General features: G+C 38.4%; 2 protein-coding genes across 6 annotated transcripts; one reads left to right on the top strand and one right to left on the bottom strand.

The window, feature by feature from the left end:
- The first annotated feature begins 881 nt into the window (after positions 1-881).
- Positions 882-9,895, top strand: LOC114872418 (chitin deacetylase 1). The gene is made up of 6 exons (XM_029179576.2): positions 882-973; positions 2,662-2,794; positions 3,473-3,603; positions 7,042-7,191; positions 7,332-8,254; positions 8,755-9,895. The coding sequence occupies exons 1-6, from the start codon at positions 895-897 to the stop codon at positions 8,989-8,991; spliced, it is 1,653 nt and encodes a 550-aa protein (XP_029035409.1). The 5' UTR covers positions 882-894; the 3' UTR covers positions 8,992-9,895.
- Positions 9,896-11,557: 1,662 nt separating this feature from the next.
- LOC114872459 (KH domain-containing protein akap-1) lies at positions 11,558-22,171 on the bottom strand. 5 transcript variants are annotated; one of them, XM_029179677.2, is made up of 7 exons: positions 21,980-22,171; positions 15,400-16,233; positions 14,815-15,327; positions 14,493-14,708; positions 14,291-14,421; positions 14,109-14,202; positions 11,558-13,989 (listed from the first exon to the last, which is right to left on the bottom strand). In XM_029179677.2, exons 2-6 carry the CDS (start codon positions 16,190-16,192, stop codon positions 14,110-14,112), a joined length of 1,746 nt encoding a protein of 581 aa, XP_029035510.1. In that variant the 5' UTR covers positions 16,193-16,233; positions 21,980-22,171; the 3' UTR covers positions 11,558-13,989; position 14,109. The 5 variants fall into 5 exon arrangements, with proteins under 5 accessions (XP_029035510.1, XP_029035506.1, XP_029035509.1 ...); XM_029179673.2 differs by having other exon boundaries at positions 11,558-14,202; positions 21,980-22,170; XM_029179676.2 differs by lacking the exon at positions 21,980-22,171 and adding an exon at positions 20,729-21,008 and having other exon boundaries at positions 11,558-14,202.
- Between the last annotated feature and the right edge of the window lie 934 nt (positions 22,172-23,105).

Genomic DNA, 23,105 nt, shown 5'->3' with positions numbered 1-23,105 from the left:
GGAAATAATTCTTCGTTAAACGACCTCTTTTTCAATGCTTATGAGAATGTTAATTTAGGTGAAAGAGCGATGGAGATTAAATTGTATTTGTAATTGATTCTTTAGAGTGAAGAACGAAGAAGAAGCTTCTTCGAACAGCCAATTATTTGCAACTGAATAAAAACAGAAGAATATTAAGAAAATAAAAGGATAAAGTTCAAGGTTTACGGTCCGCGAATAGACTGAATTTTTGCGCGAAGAATTTTCATGGAAAGTTGGTCGTGATCGTCCGCGATACATACTACTTTCTTCGGAAACTTTTACGAGCTCCAGCGTTCTTTTCGTAGAACGCTTTGAAACGACTGTTGGTCTTCGATACCTTGGATACCATAAAACAGAGTCCCGTGAGATGGCTTTTCACTGGATCAACGAGCTCTTTTAACGAGGACCTTGAAAGTCTGAGGCCTTTTCTATTAGGTATCTTTACTGATAAAAACGATGCAGTAAATTTATTCTTCTCTTCTTTTTCATATGGATATTTCTTCTTATTTTTGTCGCTTAGTTGATTTTAAAATGCAAATCTTTAAGCATTTAGAAGATCGAGCGGCATAGGAAGTAGAGCAAGTACCCACTCTTCAAGATTCGGGCGAGCAAATCCCTGATCACCTCCAATCTGGTCCTCTTCGTTGATCTCTTTGAGGTCGAAGAGGACGAAAACAAAATGGAATTCATTGAATGGTTAATTTTAATACGATCTAAAAGGTAGCTGGTGGATGGCCATTTTACGACGTGGAAAAGATGGCAGCACTATCCGGATGGTGAAAGTCCTTCGACGAAGAGGAAGGAGTGGTGGTGCACATATAGAGGGGCGAGAGGGCGCGGCTTGTCCAGACACTCTTTGTCCTGACGACGACGATGACGGCGACGACGACGACGACGACCACGATGTCGCCGAAGTTCCTGTTCCTTCTTGGATCCTTATTTCTGTTTGCCGGTGAGTACGCTACGCTGATACCACCTCGTTTCTGTCCCGAATCACGTCACCGAAGATCGTCAAATTAATCCTTGAACGGCCGGTACCTGGTTCAATTTTTAATCCAAACTTATGAAACTTTGACTAAAATTTGAAATCGTCAATGTCTCATCTGTCCTCCAAGAATTAAATAACGTTGGAGAAAATTTCATTTTTACTGAAAATTTTGATGATCGGTGGATGAGAATTCTTTTTAATTAAAAGCCTCAAGTTCTTCTTAAATTTTCCATACTTTCGATCCTTGCTTAGAAAAATTGAAATTAAAGTGTTGTTATAATTTTGCAAGTTTCTTCTTGCGATTCTTCGAACGCTCGTTGATGGTGAAAGCTGTTTTCGACGTTCAAAGAGTATTGCGTGAGAACTTTCGAGCCTTAATGACTGTTTGATGTATTTTGTATCCTACTTCTTTGGTTCTTTATAATTTTCTAAGGGAATAATTTCGGATACACGAAGGTATCTTTTTGCGTCGTGTGATATTGTAACTTTCGAGATAAATTTTGCATAGAATTTGAATTTCTTCGAGAGAAATAGTAGTGATCAACACAGGAGATCGAGGAACGTGTGGTCGCCATGAAAGTTCTGGTGATTTCAATGCTTCTCGAAAGTAGCTGCGACGATTCAAAGACAATGCTTCTATTTATACGAATCTATTTCCTTTCGAATCGTTTAATATTTCGTTCTAAACAAAATGTGTTATTTAGATTGAAGTTATTTCGTTTGATTAGAGAAAAAGATATAATCAGACGATACAAAGAGGCCGGTTAATTAAAAATCATCGGCAATCGGTTGAAAGAAAATTTCACGAGGTTAACAGACAACGTGAAAGTTTTAACGAAAGATAGCCATCGTGATCGTCCGGAAACGATGATGATCACGAACGAGAAGGCACGCTCGGTCACGAAGTGTCGAAGAACGGAATTCACCTTAGAGAACCACTGTCGCTTCCCTCCCCACCATCCCCGTCTCTTTGCCCTGACATTTCCAAGACTTTCTACTTCTACGGGGGTTCAGTGACCCCAACTTGTTCGGTCTACGATCTCGAGAGATCGTGGCTTCGAACGATCGCGACATTTTCCACGGTTTCTTCGTGCTACCTACGATCCTATGCCCTTTTTATCCAAATGTCAGCCACCTTCTTCCATTGCCATCTTTTTCCTTATATATTTCTTCATTCGTTCCTTCAGAAGAATGTTTCCTTTCGAGGATTAATCAACTATCTTACTAGTCTATAAGTATTTGGATACGTTGAATGTAACGTTAACCACTGTTTTTTAAAAATAATTTTTATGATTGCCATTTAATTAATTTTCTAAGCAATATTATGGAATTCCTAGAAATTTGGAAAAATTTCAAAGCAAATCATCATTTAATTATCTATGAAACTAATTTGGAAATTTGAAGAAGGGTTAATTGTAATTTATATAAGATCCTTTTACAAAGAGAAAATGATTGTTTGCATGGTCACGTTAAAGACTGCGCTCGTGAAGTCGTGTTTATGTAATCGACAGTAGAAAGTACGTAATTCTTGGTGGTGGAAACAGGAGTTAATGTTTCTTTGCTTTCTTTCCTTCCAGCGATTTCCTAATCAATTCTCTATTGTATCTTATTACTTCCATTCAATGAATCCTTGTTTTTTTAATTGTTTTCAGGAACGCAGATTAAAGCGCAAGACGATGAAGGAGGCGATGGAAACGACGCGAATGCAGAAGAGCTGTGCCAGGACAGGCCGGGGGACGAGTACTTCCGGTTGAGCGTCGAAGGAGATTGTCGCGATGTCGTGAGGTAATTTTCTAATCATCATTATCGTCGAAATTATACATTCAAGAGTTTTCAAACGCGATATGTCGGTTGAAAGTGGACCAACGAGCAAGGTCCGTCAAAACATCGCGTCATCTTCTTGGAATAAACTTTTACCTCGGCAAAATACTTGTTACTGATCGATCAAGATAATCTAAGACTCTCGAAGTTACCGTCGAAGAATGAAAGGATTAAAAAAGCAAGTGAGTTCGTTCGATACCAATGACGATCGAATTCCGCGTTTGAAGGTTCAAGGCGAGCCTGATACCGGATACAGGACTCGCCTTCTAACCGATGACGACAGACGGAATATCCTGACTCACTTGAACAAACAAGGTATTTCATCGTCAAGGACAATCGGGCAAAAATATCCTCCGAACAGAAATACTAACTGATCCTGTCGTAGCATATCGTACTCTTTCAGTACTTATAGAAATATTTCAGACTGGTTGGTGAACATTCGTAAGTTTCAATTGAATTGCTTGAATATTGTCTAATTGTTATTGCATTTTTCTATACTGATAATGAATTTTGTACACTATTCATATAAATGATGAGCTACGTCCACTAAACACAATTACTAGGGAAGTTGTGTAAATTGTGTAATGCTATATGTACACCAGAAATAGAAAGAAAGAAACAAATGGTAAAAACTTATCTCAGATGCGACAAAGCAACCGAGATCGGCGTGACCAGATTGGCGACCGTCCGATGCCCAACAGGCCTGGCGTTCGACATCGAGCGACAAACGTGCGACTGGAAAACAAACGTGAAGAACTGCGAACAACTCGAGAGTAAGCGAACCATATAGATCATAACATAACTAAGGAGAGCCGTTTGCTTTCTGTCCGATTCGAACAGGTGCACGAAATCCGGCCTGAAGCAAATCACGTGCCCCAGCGGATTGGCCTTTGACTTGGACAAACAGACCTGCGACTGGAAGGGCAAAGTCACCAACTGTGACAAGCTCGAGAGTAAGTCGATGTATCGACCAGGCTGAACCGACGCGACTCGCTCCGTTTCCGGTCTTTTCCATCGAGAAATGATTTTTATTAATTTCGCTTGATAATTAACACGTTGAATTTCGTGGGGGTCACTGATGACTGGAACCATGAATTTAATTCGCCATCAACGTCTTAATTAGAAATGTTAATTTATAAATTTAAAAGGAAATTCTCGGTGGAAAGAACCGTGACCTCGGAACATTTTCCTCGAATCCTCGAGGATGGCGAGGAGGATCGTTTCCAGGATACGGAAGAGCACGGTTCCTTCGTAGACTCGCAACGTAGCACGCACTATTCGCAAGCTGGTACTAACCTAGCACAACTACCATCACGCACTATCGTAAATTTACCTACGAAACTTCTCGTCTCCAGTTTACAGTCTCAAATAATCTGGCAAAACTTACAAAAATAGAACAAGATAATTAAAAAAAAATAAATAAACAAGTTCCCAATACTTTCTACAGTTCCATGACTTCAGCTTTATATCTCTTTCGTCGTATCAGAGTCGTTCAGTGAAAATGCATCGTTACACGCGTAGGCACACTTACACGCATAGGCGTGCATGGGTCACTTTCGAGACGCTGTAATCTCCAGTCTGGCCACTTTCGATTCGTGGCTGAAAGACTGGTTTCGATTTTGAGCGAAAGTACCAGCGAGGCGAGTAAACGCGCTCCGGAGACGAGAAGCTCGTGCAACTTGTCGTTCCTTTTAACCCACACACCGGTTGAGATGAGCTAATTTCTTGTTCCTTTTTAAATTTCAATAATCAAACTTCGTTTAAAATAAATATGGTCCAGTTACATATAAATTCATACGATTGTTTTTTCTAATCAGTTTACGTACAAGGCGTCTGAAAAACAAATCGAAAAGTCCTTTACCATTTTTCAATCCGTTGCTTCGTTCTCGAGATATAAGCGATTAAAAATTGTGTATTCGACTTCCGGGCGCAGGTGTCCGCGCAGGCGCACGAGATTGTGGCACCCCGGAAATCCAACAGCAAATCTTTAATAGCTTATATTTCGGAAACGAAGCGACCGATTGAAAAACGGTAAAGGACTTTTCGATTCGTTTTATCATAAAGAATCTAGTTATCGAGATATTCTGTGTAATTCAATAATTATTGTTGCTAGTGTATGGGTTAGTAATGTCCTTTCTCTTTTTTTCTCGATTCACCTTGTGCAACTAACCACCGTGAAAATACGCGCTTTTCACTTTGCTAATTCGATGATCAAGCATCGCGTGCCATAGTCATTGTTTCGAGAACTTAATGATTATTCGAGTTGAATTACGAGTAGAATTTGAAGACTTTGATTAAGAAAAGATCTGAATGAAATATTCGATATATTACAAGATCAAAGTTTCTCTATGAGAAACGTCGTTCCACGCTTCAATACGTTGCTAATAGTATATCGAAATCAGCTCTGGCACGCAATGGCTTTTCAGCTTTAGAAGAATTCATGCGAACACACATACCTGTACATACCAACACATACGATTACTTTCTGTTCCCGATCGCTCCAGGTACGAGGTAGCACGTTCTCGATCGCTGATCTTGCTCATTTTCTCTCTTTCTATCGTTCCTTCTACCACTTTTTTCTATCTCTTTCTGCATCTAGATCGGTTTCGCTTCGACGATCTGGCCTCCTTTACAAGTGCTCCTCGTTATTTAGTCGGCTCGTTCGCTTTTACCGCTGGAAACACGCGCGCGACTAGCGCTCGATCATTAATTCTCTTTTGCAAGAGAAGCTAGCCTCTCCTACTTGTTTCATCGACTCATTAGTGTTTCGCATCTCTACCTACCTTATTTTTTTTTTCTTTTATTTTACATCAACTCTATCGTCGTGTGTCTTCGTCGAATTCTTTTGTTGCCTCTCGTGGAAATCCTTGCTCCGATTTAATTACTTCAACTAAAAATTATTCTTGAAGGATTTCAGATTTTTCTTAAATATAGTAGCACAAAGTCTAAAACTGGATTTTTAATATTGTATAATCTTCAAGGTAGAGGGAGAGGAGACTCGATGTAAGGTTGCTTCATGAAATATGCATTAAAGGAAACTTTTTTTATATCGCCATGATGTCAGAAAGAGATTATACTGAAAGAAGAAAATTTACGAAATAGTTAATAAACACGTTGGTAGGTTTCCATTCTGTAGAATTAAATCGGAGCATTCTTTCTCACCTGCGTACGTCTTCGATCACTTTGATTCTATTTCTCTGGCACTGGGTCACGACTGAACCCGTTATACATTCCTTCTCTTATTTCTCTGCTACCGCCTTTTCTGTTCTCGCCTCTCGCAAAGTCCATCACTGTATACCATCTACTCTCTCATTTGCAAATGTCTTCACGAGCAATTATTTTGCGTGCGAATCGTTGCGAGCCAACGAAGTTCAAGACTAATCGAGGATATTTCCTTGTCTTTATTGAAACTGTTCTCCCGTCTGATCGATTGCGAAACGAGAAGAGAAATCTCTCGTTTCTGTTCGTTCCCATCGCGTCGATTCTTGCGCGGTTTTCACTCTGGTCGCAGGTCGACGAGAAACACAGGAAAATTTCCTTGTACGAAGGATAAAAAGGCTGGTTCGTTGGTGTAAAAGGCCGGATAAAGGCAGTGGCGTGGGAAAATCCTGCGCAGAGGATGATCCTTTCAAAAATTTCATAGCCGATCAATCAAATTTTAATCAGACATGTACAATCGCGTAATAGACCCTTACACATGTAAATAAGCCCTATGTGCATATATTAGATTTCACACAGGTAATACAGCAAACTCGTAAACGACCCTAGAACATCTATTTAATTCGATACAGTAATATTTGAGTTGGCTTTGGACTTGGGTGACATTAATTTAGCACAGTAACAGCCTGCAACCCCTTTCGGAGGATTATTTACCGTGGCCATCGATTATTCTTGTAACAAGTTTGTTACTCTTAACCCTTTCGTTGCACGATGATCTACAATGAATTCGATAAATCACGGCAGAAGGTAAGTCTCAGAGTGTTCGTTTATAGAGCAGCGTTGAAAAAGATATTTCTCGATCGGTAATAGCAACGAAAGGGTTAGAAGGATCAGAATCCACGTAGAAACGTATCCCTACGCCGCTGCACGTGTACCAATCCCTGTATATAAAGTTGGGCGAAGTAAAAGTAGAGTTTGCAGCTGTGGTAAAACACCGTTGGGGGAAACGCGTATAGGCTCGGCTGGTTAGTTAACGAGGATTACGTTTACAGAGCCGCGTAAGGTCTTGCCCATCCTGAGGACCGACGAACCCGTCTGCCCCGAGGGGAAATTGTCGTGCGGTAACGGCGAGTGCGTAGACAAGGAGCTCTTCTGCAACGGTAAACCGGACTGCAAGGACGAATCCGACGAGAATGCTTGCAGTAAGTCGTGATCGTATTTTGTAACAAAACTGAATCGATTAATCCTTTCGTTCCGAGGAATGTCTACAGGCTGACTCAAAATAGGTGTACAGTTTCGGATGTAACATTTCTCGTTTCTTACCCATTGTCTCTAATCGCAGCCGTGGAAACGGATCCGAATCGAGCACCGGACTGCGACCCAACCCAGTGTGTCCTACCTGATTGCTACTGTTCAGCCGACGGTACCAGGATACCAGGCAACATAGAGCCATCCCAGGTGCCCCAGATGATCACCATCACTTTCAACGGTGCTGTAAACGTGGACAACATCGACCTTTACGAAGAGATCTTCAACGGTCAACGTCAGAATCCCAACAGCTGTCAAATCAGGGGTACCTTCTTCGTCTCCCACAAGTACACCAACTACTCGGCTGTCCAGGACCTGCACAGAAGAGGACACGAGATAGCTGTGTTCTCACTGACCCACAAAGACGATCCTCAATACTGGACCCAAGGTACCTACGACGATTGGTTGGCAGAGATGGCTGGTGCTAGATTGATCATCGAACGTTTCGCCAACATCACCGACGGTTCCATCATCGGAATGAGAGCTCCTTACCTTCGCGTCGGTGGTAACAAGCAGTTCGAGATGATGGCCGACCAATTCTTCGTCTACGACGCCTCCATCACCGCGTCCCTTGGACGTGTACCCATATGGCCGTACACTCTCTACTTCAGGATGCCGCACAAGTGCAACGGAAACGGTGGAAATTGTCCGTCCAGGTCTCACCCGGTCTGGGAAATGGTTATGAACGAATTGGACAGAAGGGACGACCCGACCTTCGATGAATCTTTACCTGGTTGTCACATGGTCGACTCCTGTTCCAACATACAGACCGGTGAACAGTTCGCCAGATTGTTGAGACATAATTTCAACAGGCACTTCAACAGCAACAGAGCCCCGTTGGGTCTGCATTTCCATGCTTCCTGGTTGAAGAGCAAGAAGGAGTACAGGGAGGAGCTGATCAAGTTTATCGAGGAGATGCTTGCCAGAAGTGACGTTTACTTCGTTACCATGGTCCAGGTGAGTGATTAGCGAGAAATTTTGCTGCAACAAATCAATGTTCTATTTTAGTAAGTTTAAAAAATTGTTGATATTGTAGCACTTCGATGCTTTTCGTTCTTATTCGAAGAAAAACGAATTAATTTTCTAGGTTTCTGATTCATAACCCACCGCCTTATTTCAATTTATCTCTCGTTTTCAATATCGCTGCATCACGACGTTTCTCGTTCGCGTTCCATCAAGCGTCAGATTCTTTTTTATTTCTCTTCGTGTCGATTCATTTTTCGTTTTCAATTTAGCTGCATGATACCAAGCAATTTTTTCTGGGTATTAGTAAGCTTTCTCGATTAGCTCGTGATTCAACAGAAATTGCTCGCCCTTTAATACTTCTTCAACCTTGAAAAATGAATACAATAAATTATTTAGAATTTTCTTTAATATTTCCAATTCGCCTGTTCGATTATATCGAATTCGAGGCTGCGATCAATGTCTGACCAAACGCGTTCTTGTTCTACTTACAGGTGATTAAGTGGATGCAGACGCCGACGGAATTGTCAGCCCTCAGAGATTTCCAGGACTGGAAAGAGACTTGCGACGAGAAGGGACAACCCTACTGTTCCCTTCCCAACGCATGTCCCTTGACCACCAGAGAACTTCCCGGTGAAACCCTTCGTCTGTTCACCTGCATGGAGTGCCCGAATTATTACCCGTGGTTGTTAGACCCAACCGGTGACGGCTTCACCGCGAACAAGAAATGAGCGATCCATCAGAGAAATCTGTCGATCGAAAGGCGCGTGTCTTCAAGGAAACGATCCTGGTGATCGAGATGCGATTTGCTTGAAGAGAACGCGCCCAAATGTCGCGTCTGAATGAACGTTTCGCGAACAAAAAACAATAAACACTTTCCAGACTGACTCGAATCTTAATAAGCCTGTTAAAAAATGAAGTAACATTAGAGATTGAAAATTAATATTTCGAATTTATACATAAATAATTTGAACATCAATGATCAGTGACACGTTCACTGTGGAGAGAAAAATTTGTTTGTAAAAATAAAAAATATTTTAATATTCATATATGAATAATATATGTTCGTCAAAAGAAATACTCAAATATTGATAAGTCTGTTAATTAATTAGAAACATTAAGGATCGATAGATTGTGTAATTAAAAATGGTGACCTCCTCAATGAACGTTTCTACGTTTCATATTGTACAATGTTGAATATTCACAAATAAGCTGTTGCAGAATTAGAAAGAAAGACATTTGTGATACTATCGAGAATGAATTACTGCGAGTAGAGAATAGAATGTATAATATCTGAAGGAATGTTTGTCGCAGAAGAATGTTAACGACGTCGCAGGATTCTGTTCGCGAAACGTTTTCTACGAGCGAAAATCGGTCCTCCACGGTGAAAGGGGGACGAGTCCTTTACAAATTGATTCAACTTGTACATAAACACCGTGTCCTTGCCCTGCTGATCCTTATCCCTTTCTTCTGCGGCTAGTATGCAGATATCCTGACGAAGGATCGATCGATTGCGTCCCTTCGACGATTGCCGTTCACAAACACACCTTATGATTTATGTTAGCGCATAAGAGACGCGTGAGAGTAATTAAGAATAATGTTTTTTTTTAGAAAGTCCTTATTAAGGTGTTTCGCAATAAACGTTTTACGAAAAATTAATAAAGGTCGTCAGTTCTTATTCATCCTTTCCTTGAAACTTTAATTACACAATTATTCAGAATCTGACTGTTTCATTTTTCGACTTAAACTTTTCCCTTCTTACCTTACAAAATTAATACAATATTTATGATAATTAAAATTTTGTGGTAACAGTCATTGATAAGCTTGAAAGCAGTATTTATTAATCGATAAAATATTAAATTTAATTGCCTTGCATTCTTTGTCATATCTTCGAAGTGAGAGAAACTAAGAAATGTCATATGTTTTGTAACTGTGTAATATTCTCTTTTTCTGCCCTTTGCACTTTCAAGCTGTCAACGCAATCAGAAGAGGAACAAAAAAAAAAGAAAAGGAGGAGCGAAGAACTTTCAAAAACGTGTACAAGTAAATTTCGAAAACTTTCGAATGAAGGAACGTGTTAATCCTGTGAACAGGATTCATTATTCAGGTGTTGTTACTTCGCAGCCTTGAAAGTCAACGATAGGCGCCAGCTTTAAGGTCGTAAAATGTCATTGCGGATTCGTCTCCTTACTGATTTGTAGCCTGGAGGCTCCTTTCGATTTCGGACGACATTCCTTTTCAATCGTGAGTCCTAATTTATTGGTCGACAAAATTCCTTGCACTTTCTTCCAGCCTGGTAGACTTCAAGGACGAGACTTCCAATGTTATTTTCCAAAAACTGCCTAATATAAGAATTATTTCTTGAACATAAAATGTCGGAATGAATAATTAATCTCAGAGTGGACGCGCCGATGAGATTAATCATCTATGCTAAAAGATAAATCAGGTTTGTCTATATTTAATATGGTAACCAATCGTTTTAGTCAAGTTTGGTGTTCCTTCCGGTTTTGATTACATTACACTATGTAGGGAAGTATTTATTAAATAAGTGTTAACAATATGAATGGGCGCTTTGAAAACGGAACTAACACCGCCACCTTACTGAATGCGATAAAGGTATGTCACCATTTTGTCACAGAACTTGTTTGTGCTGCCATCTCGCAGGACGACCCTCTAGGGAAAATGGCAGTCCAAAACAGCGGAGGGGAAGGTGTCCTCACAACTGATAATGAGTAAGACACTCGAACAAGCAGGTATTATACCTAATTCACAAGAGACGCTTTTGTATTCGAGAAAAAAGCAAAATTTTCTCAAATAAACAGTTAGTCGCTAAAGCAAGTCGGTTCGTTAATTAAGGTAATGCAAGCGTCAAGGCTGAACTCCGAATTCCGCATCGGTAAAACAAGCCATGTTTGATCGAAAATTAAGGGGGTAGGCACGGGTAATGCAGCGCGTTGACATTACCGGCAAAAATGGGCCTAAAAAGGGGTCCGGGACTTTTCGCTTTTCGTCCTTATATGAGAGTATTTGAGGCTGGGTGAGGGCTCATTCGAAAGAGGAAGGTTCAATGCAGCACCACCATTTTCCCTAGAGACACCGAGGGTGCTGGAGGGTGAACAATATTACTACCGCCATCTTATGCTAATATGTTACAATATTGTACAATAATAATACAAAAAATTATATTTTCTAAATTATTTTTAATTCGCCATACATACTGTATAATACTATATCGCTATCTTCTCTAGGAAAGCTTACTCAGCTCAATTCGGTACAGGAGGAATAAAATCGGTACAATTAAAATGATGTAAATTTAATGAAAACGCCGAAGATTACATTGAAGGTATATACAAAATGAGCTTAATTTAATCGATAGTGATTAATGAAATCATACGATAATGAATAGCCAAATGTTCCCGCACATACTATGTATATGTACGCAACGTAATGTTACCATGGTTTGATACATAACACAAATTCCTGTAACGATACTTCTTCTGTTTGGAAAGAAGTACCGAATGTTAAGGTAAGATTACCATGTAACAATTTCGTTGCGTTACATACGATTGGAATATTGTACTAACCAATGTAAAATATTTCAATAAATCAGAAAATTCTCGTTCTCCTGACGGTGATATATCAAAGAGCATACATGATTTTAATAATAAAAAAAGAGGCTTAATAACCGTTATCTTAATTGTATGTATATTCCTAGAAAAATATTTCTATGATGTTTACGTATCAATAATAGCAAATATTAACAATTAACAATTCTGAAATGTATTTTCCAGCTCAATATAAGATAAATCATTCTTTCTCTTTTCTCTTTTTTTTTGCAAATTTTCTTCAATTTTTCTCATGCTTACGATAGTAATTCTTACATAAATTATTAATACGGCTGTCCAATACAGTTCAGTTGTTTACAAATAGAATAAACGGAATATTTGAAGTGAATCGATGAACATTAATATAATTATAAAATTACAAACGATACATCGTATGATCTATGAAAGGAAAAAGAAAAAAAGGCTACCAGCCTTGGGAAGCCTGCTCGATGGCAGTGTACAATTAAAATATTGTAAACATTTAAGAAACTTCATCCGGGATTAAGGAAGCGAAAATTACAGGAAGAAATTACGATTATACAGAGAAACAAATAATTATAGAAATCGCGTTTCCTTTCCATTATTGAAAATAATTTAGCTAATCTTTCAACATATAACATATATATGTGTGTGTATATATATATTATACGATAAGCCTCTAACATTAAAAGTGTATATAGATAATATTAATATTTATAGTTTCTTTACTTTAACAATTCTGAGATATTAATCCCGATTTTCGCGAATACCACCGCCATATAAATACGATTTCTTTCAGTATCAAAGCTCAATCGTTGAAAAAAAAAAAGAAAAGATGAAATAATAGAATCAAAATAACACTGCTATGTGAATTCAGACAAAAATAAGTCTTTCTTATACCTTAATGTACTAAAAATCGCGTTACGATGAACAAATACAACCTGTAATAGATACCACAAGTCGTATTAGAGAAGCGAATTTCCCGATTCGTCCGAAATAGTTATAATACAATCACTTTTCTATCCGTGTTTGAGAAGTGTAAAATATATAAATTTGCTATCTTTATCTTGTCATATTTATCACCGTGTAGAGCTAACTAACGTCTAACCGTTGCTTCTTTTTTTCTTTCTTCTCATTTCCATCATTATTATTATCGTTAAGGTATATTATAAATATTTTATATACGGAGAAGAAATGTTACACTATATACAAAAATGTGTGATCTCGAAATTTGCCTATAATGGAAAAGTTAAATACGCAACTTTCCATTTTTTTCCCCTAACAGTCTCAGAGTTTACATTTCATTTCTGTGCTTCTATTATCCTGAATATGAACTAATGCAATCGTTTGAATTTCAATTGATTAGCGAAGCCGCCTAAGTGTCATCTGTAGGATTTGTCCCACACATATTTTCTTCGCGTAACACAAAAAAAAGACAATAGTTCCAAAAATAAAAGTATCATGGACCAAAGTACCATGTGATTGTTGCAATTCAAATTTCTCAATATTTTTTTTCTTCATTTATTATTGTAGCTTATAAAGGACGTATGTTATGTTATCATACCATAAAAAATGCTGCACCTATGTTATAGATCGTTTGAATATCGTAATTCAATGTACAAGATTATTTGACCAGCCCCTTAGAAATGTGGCGTTCAATATGTATCATATGTACTGTACATTTTGAGATTGGTAAATGTCTATCGTACATCTCGACAGCACATAATAAGTACGAAAATCAAGGTATTTTCTCCATACGATTATTCTACTGCCCATAAACATTTGATCTAAACTTTTTTTCCCCGCCATTGTGAAAAAAAAACGGTAATAAAAAATTCGATTAAACATTGCGTGTAAACATGTCACACTAAACATAATCCACATTTGTACTTGTCAAATCATACGCGAGGAGTATTTATAAATGCTCATTGAATATAACTCTTTTTTTTTATATACGTCCAATGATACTGAATATATTAACAAGAGAATATATGCTATGTATGTCATGTGACTCGACTTAAGCTTAATTAAATATGAAACAGTATTAATCATAGTGAAGATTTTACTGTCGATGTAACTTTCGTTTAACAGAAATATTTGTATCCTCTTTCACTTGGTATGAAATTATGAAATATGAAACTCCGACTAAGAAACGAATACAAATTATACGCAATTAGTGACTAAAAATATTACACGATCACGTATTATCACCGTACAGTTTCATTACAGTACAATTAGTTAAAGACTAAACTTCAAATTGGTACCTTAAGAAAATGATACTTCTTCTGGAACTATGCTCTCCAACGGTACAGGTTCCGCAAATCCACGGGCAACCAGTTCATCGGCAAGAGATATCACCTATGAACAGATAAACAGAATAGAAAATTACAGAAAATAATTCTACAAATACACTTGATCTTGACCTAAAGAAAAAATGTTTACTTACTCCATGTTTCTGAATATTAAGATATAAATTAACGTATGTACTATTATTAATGTATCCTGCTATTTGAGCTTGACCAACAATTCCGCTACACATCTGAAGGACTACATTGTACGCTTCTTGATCCCACTCACCTGATATTCATACAATGATACGTTCAAACAAATTGACAAAAACACGTGACAATTTAATAGAACGTACTTACCGTTCCGCGGCTGAACGTTCGCTAAAAATATTTCAATTGCTTGAAACGGCAATGTAAGGTAATCTGACCTAATTTTTTTCATCTCTGAACTACTGAAATACCAATATCCACCGTGATCGACAAGCCTTACTAGATGCCGTTCGCCATTAGGATCTGGTCGTTCAAGATATACCCTCACCCACTTATTATACCATTTCGTAACAAAAATCATACCCCCTGTAAATTGCAATACATCAAATTAATAATATCAATCATTTTCTAATTAATGTCTCGCTACTTTAGCTGTAGTACAATTAAAATAAATAGGCCGATATAAACGTACTACTGAGCTCGTCTGGAGCTGATGGTGATTCTATGGTGTCGTATAATCGTGTCATGTTTTCGTCTAAAATCCGCAAGGATGGGTACGTAGGGTGAGTAGGAAGCTGTACGAAGAAACGATTTGGTTTGACTATGTGACAAACGACGACATCGTTGTTCATCCCTTCCACTAAAGACAATTGTATTAACTCAGCGACCCATGGAATTTCTTCTGGTATTTTTAATGGCGAAATCTGTTCGAGAGTCACGTGAGGATACTTTTTCTCTGGGAACTGTTTTCGTATCATGTCTAGGGCAATGTTGATCCCTTCTGTGGAACCTTCTATGGCACAAACTTTCTGATTTCTCGATGTAGGATGACGTTTAACGACTATATACACTTCAGCTTTAACTCGAATACTCTGTAAGAAGCTTCCATGACGACCAATTAGCCTTCCTACTAAATTCTGTGGTATACTAAACTCATATAACACCGGGTTTGCAGTATCCTTTGGATGACCGTTGATACTTCCGCCTAGAATAAATGATACACGTTCTATCAATCGTAAAATATCTGAAACTTGTTTCTGTTGACAGACAATGTTACCTTTTCCGCTGTCTGTGCTTCCTTCGCTTCGAGCTTCATCGGTGACGCTACCTTCTAAAACAGCGGAAACTGGACTATGATTAGCAGAGTCTCTTTCGGACAGTGCTTGTGCCGGAGTCTTAGCAGTTTCTTTTAACGGAGTGGAAACAGATAATTCTTTGCTTGGAAGGTAATTGCATTCGTTATTTGCATCACTTTTCTCGGTTTTATCGTCGAGCTCTGTAATATTCTCGCAGGGTAACTTTTGTTCCTCCTCTTCGACAACATTATCAAAGATTTTTAATACTTTGCTACTGGTATCAGTGATGTTCTCCAAAGAGGATGAACTTCTGCTTCTAACAACCATTTCGAAATTGCTCATTTTCGGATTACTGCCCAGCTGTATTTCCATTTCACTTGTTGATGCGTCTAGATAACTGTACCATGCTTGATCATCTTTACAAGAGACTCTAGAGTGCGCGGAAACAGACTGCGAACAAGTCTTCCTCATAGGTATATCTAAACTTTCGCTTCGTTTTCTAGGGCTACACACGATTTCCTCTATCAATTGATTGGAAGAATTCAACGAGGACGTTTCGTCGAATTGTATGCCCGAATCGTAAAAATTCGAGTTAGACTTTGACGAGGCAACTTCTTTTTTGCGATTTGCAAAATTTTTGTCGCTATTATCTGGAGTGTTAATTCCACCTGGATCAGTTCTGTCTACTCGACGACGTCTGTACCAGAGGAGACCGATAATAAGCGCGAAAGCAGGGAAGCTCCACTTCACGACTTGGATATGAGTGGCTGACATCTTTCAAATCCACCGTAGCTGTTGTTAAACACCTTTTCCTTCTGAAACATCAAACAATTACCTGAAATTAGAAGAAATTTCAATTGACAAATATTTATTCAATGGGATGTTTCACGGGTAAATTGGAAATAATGGTACACCCATCGGCGATTTATAGGAACTGGATGAAATTTAATTCCTCTTCGGACTTGTCTTACTCGGTTTCCTTTTCTTAATTACCGTTTCGCAAGCGTTACTTCCGGCCACCATGGGTACTCGCTCGAATAACTTACTTCCGAGAAAACACAATGTATACAAATAAATATTTTTTCTCCTAAACGCGGAAGTTAAAATTTGAAAATCAAATACAATATACCATCGATCAAAATTGAAATAAATTAAAAGGGTAAACATTTATTTCGCTGTATACAAAAAATGATAATAAATAAAATTGATTTAATTCGAAGCAAAATATTTGGAATATAGGTAAATTGTTCGTATGTTTCGTTCAAAACACCAGCTTATGTTGATGGTTTGATTTCAAGTAACGGTTTACACGTTCGATATTTATCGATCATAATTTTCGCCGCACCTTTAGATAATTTTCGCTCAAAGTCACCGAGTCCGCGCCGTGTTTCGAATTATACAGAGTGATCTAAAATACCCGGCATCAATCTCAAGAATTAAGAAAGAAATTCGTTGAATGGTATGAAAATCTACTTAACAATGATACCACGTATATCGAGGAACACCCTGTATAACACATTTGTCCCGCATGGTACACGCTCGTAGTTTCCATCTGTGATATCTAAAGTTAAGAGAAAGCGTTCCATTTCATCTGAAAATCGGTCACGACGGTGTCGAATCGACTGAAGGAACACCTTTCGAATAGAAAATCTCGGAATTCACAGAAGGAATAACTTAACGAATCGTTTTACACAAGTAAAAATGCACGCATATGTAACACCAGTCATCCATATCCGTTCTCCAAAATCGTTTGAACGAAACAATTATTCACCGATTAAACAGAAAAACTTCGCTATCGATAAGATTATCGAATTAAATTATTCGCGACGGTTGTTACATCGACTTTCACAGGATACCATGATAGAAATAGACTAACAACGAAGGTCGAACGGGGACTCACCGATGTTACGTCCATGCTTATTCCCATCTGTGATCGTTCGACAAACCGATGAACTTGTTTCAGTGGTTCGTGAAAAACCGACGACACGGGCGGGAATGGAAACCGATGAAAATCGAGAGTTCGAAGGACTTTTGAAGTAATTAACGCAGACAAATTAAAGGTACTGTCTGTTAATACGACCAACGCGGTACTGCGGTTTGCGGAACGAGCGCGGCTTCCAGCACGTGGTAACTTCAGGGACCAGTTCGACTGGAACCGCTCACGATTGCGCAGACGCGATTACATTTAAGCATCATTCACACGCTGATAACAATGATTACAATCGAATTCAATTTTCTTCCCTCTTTTTTTAAAACATTAGAATAAAATTATGCATATAACGGAAGAACGTTGCGTTTGGTTTGCTGGGAAATATTTGAACGCCTATTAAACGTACACGCAAGAGAGGAACTTAATTCAGAAAAACAGTCTGTAATTGCGGAACTCGTTTAAATTGTCGGTGATCCTTGCGCTACTGATTCCTGAATGAAATCAACGTTTGTGCTCAATTAATAATTAACTAGCCTTCTGACTAGTTGCATTAAAAACACCGGATTGAAAGATAATCAAATTTGAGCGATTGAATAATACTTATACCTTCTGGTGCGTCGAAGATTCTATCATACTGATTACCACAATTAGAGATACAGTTATCTGTACAAGTGGTCCGGCTAATTATATCCTACATATTATTCGTTTGCGATAAGGATTGAAAGGTGAAGTTTTACAGTTTCAGGCAACGTTCTGAAAGTCAATTTAACACGTTTATTGTGAAGTCTGCATCGAAAGTAAAAGGATTAAAATTGACGATCAGAAGGAAGAGATTACGTAACGGCGCATAAAATTATAGGTTTCCATCGGACGGGTGTTGGGCATAGGATACAATTTCAAGCAGTCACACGCGAACTAGTAGCTTGATGGAATTTGCGTTGTCCATGTTATGCCGCAAAAATGTGCCGATTTCCTAATCGCAAAAATTTCTCCTCTTTTAAATCAAGCGAAGGAATATAAATACAGCTATATTTTTTTTATCATAAGGTACGCGTAACGTTTTTTTTATTTTACAAAAATAGAGAGCAACGTTAACTAAAAATAGGTATACGAATGCAAGAGGTGGCGAGGTGTATTATGTATTAATTATACGAACTGGTTAATCTGTAATCATATCGAGCACTCGTTCGGCATTAATTTGTATAACGATCGAGATGTATAGTAAACGAGTACATTACTATATATGTTCTACATTCATTCATTAGTTCTCATATCGAATGTACATTTATGCATACGCACCTTATCAAACTGAACGGTTTTTTTAAACACAAAAATGATAATTTACGATACGACCTTAATCATGCTATCTTGAATTCTTAATCATCATCGATCTTTTAAGACAAACGTTGTTTCGTAAGAATTAATCGACAGTGACCTTTTCGATATTACATGAATATGATAAAAAATAAATGATTTTTACCTATTACACAATGCATCATTCAATACTGCATAATGTTTCATTGATGTATCGCTGAAGGATATAAACCTATAATTAAAATGCAAGAATCTCCACTGATTGATGTCTTTATTTATCGCAATACGTTAGAATTTTTCAAGAAAATCTATACTAGGTACCTTCGCTATCTGGGAAGAATCACGGCTATCTGAAATTCAAGGTTCCTCTCAGTTCGTTGAACGAAGAGCATTATTTAAACGTTAAATAGTACTAATAAGGGGGTGAACGAACGCAAGAAACCGTCAATTACCATCGTAAGGGCGAGCGATTTCGATTCAACGGCCTCTTAATCTCTTTGGACAGAACGTTAGGGAGTAGGAAAGGAGATCGGCCAAGGTGAGGCAAGAACACGATTTCAGTTCTTACCGGTGCAACCAGAAAGGGAGAAGGGATGCCGTTGATAGAAAGAGAAAAAAGAAATTAAATTAAAATGAAACCGGTAACTGTTGTTCGACGAGGATCGGATCGTCGATGTAGTCGCTCGAGGAACTGGGTTACTTACGGATTTACCTTCTGGTGGGATACAATTTTTTCAAGAAACCGTTATCGTGTTGTCGCCGATGTAGTTTCGTTCCAATAACTATAACTGGACAATTCGCCTACATAGATAGACAATATTATCATTTCCGGTAACACTTGCCGAACCGGAAATCCACGATATGTTAAACGCGCTACAAGTCTACTTAGCGATCTTGCTTAATACCGTTCAATGGCTTCGGGCTACTCGAGTCCCAGTTATTAACCTTCTAACTCAAGATACTATCTCGAATAGCCCGGATGCGAGGACGTTTGTATCACAGAAACTGTATCTAGGTCTCTTGCCTCTTTTTCGTAATACAGTGAACCGTGAGTTTATGATTTCAAATGATAGCTTTTCGCGGGTAAAACGCATCCAGGAAAACGGGTCACGTAGTTGACAGAGGGAGACACACGTTTAACTTAGCAGATCGTTACGCGACGATATCGTGGATGTTCAAGAAACGGAGGTGACCGAGGTTCAACGTGCTCTTGGAATGTCGAACCTGCACGCGAAGGAACGATGAAGTAACCGAATCCAGGTAAGATTATCAAGGAAGAAAGGGAATAAGACGAGGAAGAGGAACACGTAAGCAGTAAAGCTGCTACGAAAAAGGACGCAAAAGAAGGCTTTCGTGCAAGCTTATGCAGCGCCATCTGTGGGAAGTGAGGGAACCAGTAAACTGGCGTTAAAATAGTACGCAAACTGACAGCTCGTCAACGGGGTAGCGTTTAATCTTTATCGGCGAAGTAAAGAATTATATTGATAACACTCATGAAGAGTGAAGAGGCTAAAGATCATTGAGATTCGAATGTGTACGAGTGTGATATGAAACTTCACAAGCACTATGTTGCTATAAACGCATTAGTTGTTACCGATAAACGATAGATAAAAAAATGTTGACAAGATAATCGGAGTGTAATTACTATGAACGGTAATGGATAAAACAGTCGCTAAAAATTACATTCATCGAGATAAACTTGTTGCACCTTTAGTAGTATTTCATTATCCTTTAATGCTCAATGATTAATAAAGAACAAATCAACGATACTTCTTATCTTCATAGATTCGAGTGGTTTGTAAGGTGTTGATATTGAATCAACATTGTGTTTGTAATCTTGACAGTGTCCTGATTTATCGAAGGCAAATCACAGGAAGTCGTACAACTCAACTTTGTCGATTATATGTACATGTGACCTTGCATACGAATAGGCATGTTTATTATTTACAAATTATAGACGCGAATCGCTATAAATATTTCCGAGTATTTAAACAACGTACGAATAGCTCTCGAAGATGTAATTTCAAATCGCAAAATTATTTGAATAATTTTCATACCAATCGTACCTTTAATTAAAGCCTTCATTTTCGTAAATCGTACTGTCCCAATTTACTCGGCACATTTCACCATTACTGTTGATAATTACCGGACAAACAAGATAAAAACAAAGTCAAACGGACGTAATTTCTGATGGCACTGTAATTATCAATTGGCGGCAAACTATGGCCCGATGGAAAAAAAATGTATGTTTGTATCAGTCTACAAATATTTTGGTCGCGCATTCACTTGGTAGGAAATTAGTTTCATTTTCATCTAGGAAGACACGACCGATCGCTTAAATAGTTAAATAATGACTACGTTAGTACACGGAAATAACCAATGCCATATTCAGGGCCAACCTCCTTAGAAAGCGAGACGATGGGAAACGAAACGGATGTATCTTAGAAATAGCACGTAACTAAAAGCGACTCCACACTCTGTTGACCCTTTAAACGGCCGTGCACACACAGCTGGATATATGTATAACACGATTGTTATATATATACATCGAACAGTTCACGTGTACACTCTCGTTCTTTAAAACACCTCACATTCGAAGTGCTTTTATCGATAGACGCTAACAACTAAATACGATAAATTCAAAAAGCATCAAAGGATGTGCTTTCCTTTACTACTTAAATGATGAGCTTACGATATAATTGATCAATTCCACTATGTACTGCGTCTTCGTTCACATGCTACAGTCGCGTGATGTCATGCGAATATCGATGTAAACCTACCGGGTAAAAGGTAGCTGACATATTAATTGAAATTCGAAAAGGATCGGCGGACAAAGAACGTTCAACGATCACGCCATTTCCATATGTTTACGACTCGTCTCCCAAGAACTTCTTGATTACTTTAATATTAATCGATATTTTGTCTAAGGAAGGAAAGAACCGATGTGTGGGACGCGTCTCATTGAAAACGAAGGAGAAGATGCCAGCGTAGGAAACGAGCCAAGCGTTACAACTTTCAAACAAACGAATTCTTTCGCTTTCCGAATGATCATGTGGCTTGCCTATATTGCGGTCAGTCGAATTTCGGTGAAGTAACTGTAGGTCAAACCCCGGATAAAATAATACGTACAACAAAACGTGCCAATTCGCGGATAATCCTAATTTCTTAACTGAACATCTGTTCGAAACGTTGAAACCGATTGATTCTGATGATACATGAGTTTCATATGGTTATAAGTGAAAGATAACAAAGAAAAACCGCTAGGCCAGTCACACGAGCACGAGGTCTGTCCAAGATGGTTAATATATGGTAATTACCTGTGTAATTACACCTCGTTCGAAGTACTGCTTTCCCTTAGATGATCTGTGCTCGTCCTGCGATTAATTACAATGAACTTCCAGACACACTGAACAATATTTCCCGCAAAAATCGTAGAAAATTGCGCCACGTTACAACAATGTTTTCCCTTACTCGCGAAAGACAATATGGCGGCACAAACTCAGGAGCAGCATGGCCGGGATGATGCTACAGCAGCGCCACTCGCGATAACTTCTGTAACTAAAACGTGACGCTAAATTTCTTTCACTTCAAATGTTCACTACTATACACGACATGTGTATCATTCTGTTATTGTTGTTATCTTATGGCGAAAAATTGATATTATTAAGAAATAACATTTTTCTACAATTAACAATGTATCAGGAGTATCAAAGAGGAACAGAGAGTGCTTATCTCTGGGGATTTACTTGCCGCGATGGACTGGTGCTGCACCACGTGGCCAACTCCTGAAAAAGAATAAAAAACTACACTAGTGGTATATTACCGGCTTACCTCGATTGGTATTTTACCGCCGTTGCTTCACCGGTAGTTCTACTGGTAAGACTCAGCATGTTGATGACTGTTCATCACTTTCCCGTTAGATGATGACAGTTCCGGAGTTTCTGGCGGCTTTTTTAAAAAGAGCGCTTCGTCCAGGTGGCAGTGGCGGTACACTATTAAAACCGCGCGATAACATTCCGAAAATGTGCAAAATAGTAGCAAATATTACAGAACTTAATATTTATTTAAGAAAGAATGTCTTTTTGTGAAAAGAAACTATCAAGGATTATAAGATCTAGCCAAGGACTTGACCTAGACGTAGGGTGACGTAGATAACCTTGAGGTTGATACGCCTGCGCATCGGTAGCCTATTTTTAACGACCCGCACTCAATGATTCTCCTTACGTATGCAGTTCCTGGATCCTATAAATTTTTATTATGAATTTTATCAAGTATCGTGTGTCGTTTACCTTAAGACACTTATATGAATAGATAGAGCGTGAATCCTGACAAAGGGTAGATCGACTCTCATAAAAATGTAAATGACAATAAAGATGTGCTCTGTACTCTGCATAATATCGACAACACTGCTGAGTAACTTGCAATGCAAATTTAGATCGAGTC

This window comes from Osmia bicornis, chromosome 11 (genome assembly GCF_907164935.1).
Source record: "Osmia bicornis bicornis chromosome 11, iOsmBic2.1, whole genome shotgun sequence".
In the NCBI taxonomy this organism is placed as follows: Eukaryota; Metazoa; Arthropoda; class Insecta; order Hymenoptera; family Megachilidae; genus Osmia; species Osmia bicornis.
The sequence above is the reverse complement of the archived record's forward strand: the minus strand, read 5'-3'. Positions and strand labels throughout refer to the sequence as shown.

Excerpts from the sequence above, each read along its gene's own strand:
- LOC114872418 (XM_029179576.2), top strand. The coding sequence starts at position 895 with ATGACGGCGACGACGACGACGACGACCACGATGTCGCCGAAGTTCCTG. Across the intron at positions 974-2,661 it reads ATCCTTATTTCTGTTTGCCG|GAACGCAGATTAAAGCGCAA; the intron begins GTGAGTACGCTA and ends AATTGTTTTCAG. Across the intron at positions 2,795-3,472 it reads GATTGTCGCGATGTCGTGAG|ATGCGACAAAGCAACCGAGA; the intron begins GTAATTTTCTAA and ends AACTTATCTCAG.
- LOC114872459 (XM_029179677.2), bottom strand. The coding sequence starts at position 16,192 with ATGTCAGCCACTCATATCCAAGTCGTGAAGTGGAGCTTCCCTGCTTTC. Across the intron at positions 14,709-14,814 it reads AGCTCCAGACGAGCTCAGTA|GGGGTATGATTTTTGTTACG; the intron begins GTACGTTTATAT and ends TGCAATTTACAG. Across the intron at positions 14,422-14,492 it reads GAACGTTCAGCCGCGGAACG|GTGAGTGGGATCAAGAAGCG; the intron begins GTAAGTACGTTC and ends TATGAATATCAG.